At 44.0% G+C, this 6,000-nt stretch overlaps 1 protein-coding gene across 1 annotated transcript in view; it reads right to left on the bottom strand.

Moving 5' to 3' along the window:
- LOC125934215 (phospholipid-transporting ATPase IB) overlaps positions 1-6,000 on the bottom strand; it is a 433,509-nt gene that overhangs the window by 208,911 nt on the left and 218,598 nt on the right. The window contains exons 25-26 of the mRNA XM_049647534.1: positions 5,822-5,994; positions 4,092-4,187 (exon numbers count right to left, since the gene is read on the bottom strand). Of these exons, the coding sequence (XP_049503491.1) occupies positions 4,092-4,187; positions 5,822-5,994 (269 nt within the window). The remainder of the gene's footprint in view (positions 1-4,091; positions 4,188-5,821; positions 5,995-6,000) is intronic.

The following is a 6,000-nucleotide window of genomic DNA, read 5'->3' as shown; positions in this document are numbered from 1 at the left end:
GGATTCTGTGTCTCCCTCTCTCTCTGTCCCTCCCCTGCTTGCACTCTGTCTCTCTCTCTCAAAAATCAATAAATGTTAAAAATAAAATAAAATAAAACTAAAAAAATGTTAACAGTTCAGTGGCATTTAGTATATTCACAACCTTGTGCAACCATCTAGTTCCAAAACGTTTTCATCACCCCAGAAGGAAATCCTGTACCCATTCAACAATCACTTTATGTTCCTTCTCCCGTAGTCCCTGGAAGTGACTAATCTGCCTTCGTCTGTATGAATTTACCTATTCTGAATATTTCATATGAATGGAAACATATAATGTGATCTCTTGTAACAGCTTCTTTCACTAGGTATGTGTTTGAGGCTCATCCATGTAGCATGTGTATCCACGCTTTTGCCTTTTTATGTCCAAATAATATTCCACTGTATGGATATACCACCCTTTGTTGATCTATTCATCCATCAGGGGACATTTGGGTTGTTTCTACCTTTTGGCTGTTGTGAATAGCGCTGCTATGAACATCAACATACAAGTATCTGCTTGATTACCCGTTCTTGATTCTTTGGGTTATACGCCTAGCAGTGGAATTGCTGGGTCAGAGGATAATCCTGTATTTAAATTTTTGAGGACAAAAATTGTTTAAGTTCTCTAGATGGTTCAGGATAAAGCTGGTGTTGTGACTCACGAACGGAGAGGATGAATGGGGCCCTGAAAAAAAATGGAACGCACCAGGGGGAAGATGTGGCGGGGGGGTGGTATGACGAGGCCAAGGCAAAACCTTGGAAACAGGACACTTCAAAGGCTGCTGAAAAGATCCCATAAGGAAGACATGTAGGAAAAAGAGGAGTCACAGAAACATATGAGAATCCAGCGGGGGGAGCCACTGACTTCAGCTGCTGAGGAGGAATCAAGAAAGAAATTGAGAATCTTTGCATATGGCAAGATACAGGTCACTGGAGTCGGGGACCTGCTAGTTTCTCTGAGGCCCTGCTTACAAGGAGTCGGGGCCCACATAAGATGTAAAGTAGAAGATACGTGAGTCCTGCCATGTACTCTTATTTACTCTTTGCTCTTAACAGGCACAGACCATGTCACTATTCTCCCGGACACACGATGCACATATCAAGCCTCTGACAAAAATGTGATTAGACCAACCAGTTTTTACCTCGATAGATAATGTGGCAGGGTCCCTGGCAGATACAACAGTAAACCTCAGGAGATTTCTGACCTGTACCTGTTTTGCTGACCATGTAATGACCTTTCTAGGATTTTTAACTACATGGAAAATATTTTGGGTATAATAAGGTATAATTAGCTAAATGTGTGTGAGTCTAGTGTCCGCAAAATAGGTAACAAATTCTTACATTATTTCCTCTGTTTTCTGCCTAAAATATTGTTTTCGCTTAATGGTGTTATCAGTTTTTATACAACATCCACCAGTCTCGGAATCAACGTTGACAGGACACGGGGCTTCACGAGCTCACTGAGGTTATTTTCTGAAAGCAATTATTTTCTTCTATTATTAGAGAAAGGGGGAACTTTTACAGTGATTACATTTTAAAGATGAAAAGTGAGAATTAAGGTCAACCTTATGTTTGAAGTCACGTTAAATTTAATTTACGGTTAAATTCTCAACGAATAGTAAGCAACATCTGAAGTACACGAGTGCTTTTTTTTTTTTTAAAGTAGGTGTTGATGTTCTTAAAATCTTGAGTGTGAAACCAGCCAAGAAATGTTTCCTAGAGTAGCAAAAGTGATACGCTCTCCTTTTTTCAATTAGTGTTTCTATTTTGTAGACAGTAACAGTATTTAATTTGAAATTTCCTCTTTCTGTGCCAATTCCAGTTGGAACTCCTTCCTGTGAAGTCTTTGAGTGCACAGCTTTATGTGATACACAAAGCCCTCTGAAAGCAGCCAAAGAAAGAAGGGGGAGAAGATGTTTTTCTTTAGTATCAAGCACCTGGCAAGGAAGCAGCGTGTTCCTGTAAAGCCTTGAAGGCATTCCTGCTCTCCCCGGAGAATCCAAACGGACTCGTTTTGATTTCCCTTTGAAAAACCATGAAGTGAGAGCACGTTTGCTTTGATTTAGTTTACCAGACTTGCCCATGTTGTTTCTTGTTGCTTGATTCTGCTCACCGACAAGTCAGGGTGATGGCCCCTTGACCCACTCGCGGTTGGCAAGGGAGAGGGACGTCCTCACCATGACTTCTGGCTCCGGGTGGAACTAGAGGAACAACCCCCTAGTGCTGTGGGCCTCGCAGAAACCAGGTACCTAAGTCGGCAGCTTTACGGCACAGACACAAAGGGGAAATTATGAGAAAAGAGCGTTTCACCACTACTCCTTCTCCATTTCTTGCCATTTGCCACGTCCCTGAGCTAACGTGCCCAAATGGAACCCAGGGAAGAAAGCACAGTATCAGCTGCTTCAAAAAGACAGGATAGAGGGGGCTCCTGGGTGGCCCAGTCCGTTGGGCGTCAGACTCTGGCTCAGGTCATGATCTCGCGGTTTGTGAGCTCAAGCCCCACGTTGGGTTAGCTGCTGTCAGCAAAAAGCCCGCTTCCGATCCTCTGTTCCCCCCCTCTCTCTACCCTCCCCGCCCCCCCACTGCTTGTTCTCTCTCAAAAACCAATTAAAAAAAAAAAAAAAAAAAAGACAGGATAGAGGCACCTGGGTCACTCAGTGAGTTAAGCCTCTGACTTTTGCTTTCAGCTCCGGTCACGATCTCACAGTTGTAAGATCAAGCCTGCATCCGGTGCCCCGCTGGCTGTGGAGCCCGCTTGGGATTCTCTCTTGCCCTTGTCCTCCGCCCCTCCCCCGCTTGCTCACACCCACGCACCTACAGGTGTGCTCTCTCTCAAAAAAAAGATTAAACAAGTAAAACAGGACACCAAAACACAGGATGAAAGAATAAACAGATAAGGTGGACTTCATCAAAATTGAAATCTTTTGTGCTGCCAACAATACCTTCAAGAAAATGAAAAGACAACCAACAGAACAGGAGAAAATATTTGTAAATCCTATTTCTGATAAGACAGTCGTATATATACGGTGAACATAAAGAACTCTTGCAACTCAACAAGAAGACAAATAATCCAACTTAAAAATGGACTCGAACAGACATTGGCATGGCCGTTACGCACATGCAAGGATGCTCAACATGATTCATTTTTAATATTTCAATTGATTTAGTATTTCAATTTTTCTCTTTTATCTATGTTTTATAATTAATTACTATTAGCCATCAGGGAAATGCAAATCAAAACTATGAGATACCACTTTATACCCACTGGGCGAAACAGTGAAAAAGACACATAACAAGTAGATGGATATGGCCAAGCTGGCACAGTCACAGATTGCTGGTGAGAATGTAAAAGGGTGTAGCCACTTTGGAAACCGGCCTGATGGTTCTTCCAGAGATCAGACATAGACATACGAGCTGACACAGCATTTCTGCTCCTTGAGAAACGAAAACAGATGTCCATACGAAACGTATACATGAATCTCCATTGCAGCATTACTCATAGTGGTCAAAAAGTATAAACAATCCAAGGGTAATCAAGACGGATGACTAACAGTGGTATATCTATACAACGGAACGTTATTCAGCTACGAAAAGGAACGACGTACTGATATATTCTGCAACACGGAGGAACCTTGAAAACATTACGTTAAGTGCAAGAAGCCAGAAGCAGACCCCATCTCATATCCTTGTATTCATACGAAATGTCCCAGATAGGCAAATCTGTATAGACAAGAAAGCAGATTCGTGGTTGTTTAGCACTGAGCAAGGCTGGGGGAGGGTGGAGGAGGATGGGGATTGACACTAACAGGAGAAAAGAGGGTTTCTTTTGGGGGTGGTTAAAAATAGTCTGAAATTGGTTGTGGTCATGGTTACAACACGTCGTGAGCAGCCTCAAAGACACTGAACTATATACTTTAAAGGTGAATTGTATCTCAAGAAAATTGTTTAAAAGAGAGAGAGAGAGAGAGAGAGAGAGAGAGAGAGAGAGAAAGGGAGACCGTTATAAAACTCGGAAGCCTGGCCTTTCACGTCCAGATGCTTAGTCATTCCTCACTATTCTGGGTCCCTCTTACCGTGCCAAGCTTCCGGACGTAGAGGTAACACGCAGCTCCCATTCACTGTTGTAAACACATTTGAATCTGTTCCTCACCCTGGGGTCCTTGAACATCCTACAACCACAGCACAACAGCTACATTCCTCTCCACCACGGAGGCCCCACCGGCCGCCACCCCGGCTCTCCTTGGCCTTTGATGACGTGTTCCAAATTACGAAAAGGGTTCAAGAGAGAAGGATAAAATGATAGAGAACTATCAGCATCCAAAGACGGTTCAGGGTTCTGAGTATGTGTACTCACGGGAAAATGGCAACAGATTTTTTGGTCTCCAAGAAGAATCCCAAGACTCACTAGGGTGGGGAGCAAGGTTGGAGAGGCAAGGGAGAGACTTTCCTGTAGCTGTCCCCCAGAGTTGCCGGCCATCCCAAACAGGCAGTGTTACGAGAGGTCTGGGTAGAGAGGTGTGGCAGATGATGTCACTTAGGGCCTTTTAGCCAGGCAGAAACAGCACTGTCACTGTGACAGCCATTATTCTGAACGGACGACGCTTGAACCCACAAGAGGCGTTCTTGAAGCATCAATGCGGTGAGGAATTTAAAAGCATCCTGATAACTGATTTCTGAGAAAATACCCAAGGAAACAACGTATAAAAAACGTGTAACCCTAAAATAGAAGAGCAAGCACAGATCAGATTATTAATCCAAGGATTTGGACGGTGCACTGAACCATGTACCAGGCACTGCCCAAGGACAGTAGTTTCGGAGATGGAAAGCTCTCCTCTCAGCTCTCAAGTCGTCTGCTGCACAACCAAGATGGTGCCGCTCATCTTTCTAGTATTTTCTTTATAATCGTGACCCTCAAATCTCTATCAGAATTGGACCTTGCATGGCCAGTAGCCCTCGGAAAGTAGCAACGCCCACCCTCAGAAACCTTCCCAGATTTCCTGAAAAAACAACCAAGTCCCTCACCTGAATGCTAATACAGCACTGTGTGTCAACTAACTGGAATTCACATGAAAGCTTAAAAGACAACAACAAAGTCATCTGGCTGGGTCCAAACACAAAAGCTGGTATAGCGTGGCCCCCACCAAACCTCCTTACTGAATAGAAATACCTACTGTATGTCAGAAAAGAAGCATCCAAATTCCTCGAGTCTTGGAGATTGAGCCCAGACATCCAGAACCAAAGAACCAAGTAGCTAGGGCCTTGCCACACCTGCTCAGGGCAGACTTATTCCAGTTACTCTCCCAGGGCGAGTAAGACTGGAGGCCCCAGCTCTTCTCTTATGTTTTCAGGAGACAACAAACAAAACTGTAAAAACCACTAACTGCCTTACCTAAAATCTGTGAATGGATGGTTAAATTAGTATTTTTATTTTGCTTTTTTTAACCTGTTTAAAGTTTTTATTTATTTTGAGAGAGAGAGAGAACGAGTACAAGCAGGGGAGGGGCAGAGAGAGAGAGAGAGAGAGAGAGAGAGAGAGAATGAATCCCAAGTAGGCTCCACACCATCAACACAGAGCCCAACTCGGGCCCTAACTCACAAACTGTGAGGTCATGACCTGAGTAGAAATCCAGAGTTGGATGCTTAACGGGCTGAGCCACCCAGGCACCTCTATCTCGCTTGTTTTCCTTTTTAAATGAAACTTTACCCCTAGAATTTCCATGCACTGTTTTGTTTTGTTTTTTAATAAAAGCACAGGTTACAGCCACATTGGAACGCGAACCCCGCACAGTCTGCATCTGCTTACCTGCAGCATATGACCGCCTTACACGAAAGCGCCAAATCCAGGAAGCTTCTCCTGACTTCAAAGGACAGTGCGTACTTCAGGGTGTGGCCATCGATGATGAGGGCCACATCGTTCTCCTTGCCCAACAGATTCCCAAGGTCGGTGCAATGCTGCGTAATGGCTGCCCTTGTTGCCTGAAA

Source organism: Panthera uncia (assembly GCF_023721935.1).
Source record: "Panthera uncia isolate 11264 chromosome A1 unlocalized genomic scaffold, Puncia_PCG_1.0 HiC_scaffold_16, whole genome shotgun sequence".
NCBI lineage: Eukaryota > Metazoa > Chordata > Mammalia > Carnivora > Felidae > Panthera > Panthera uncia.
The sequence above is the reverse complement of the archived record's forward strand: the minus strand, read 5'-3'. Positions and strand labels throughout refer to the sequence as shown.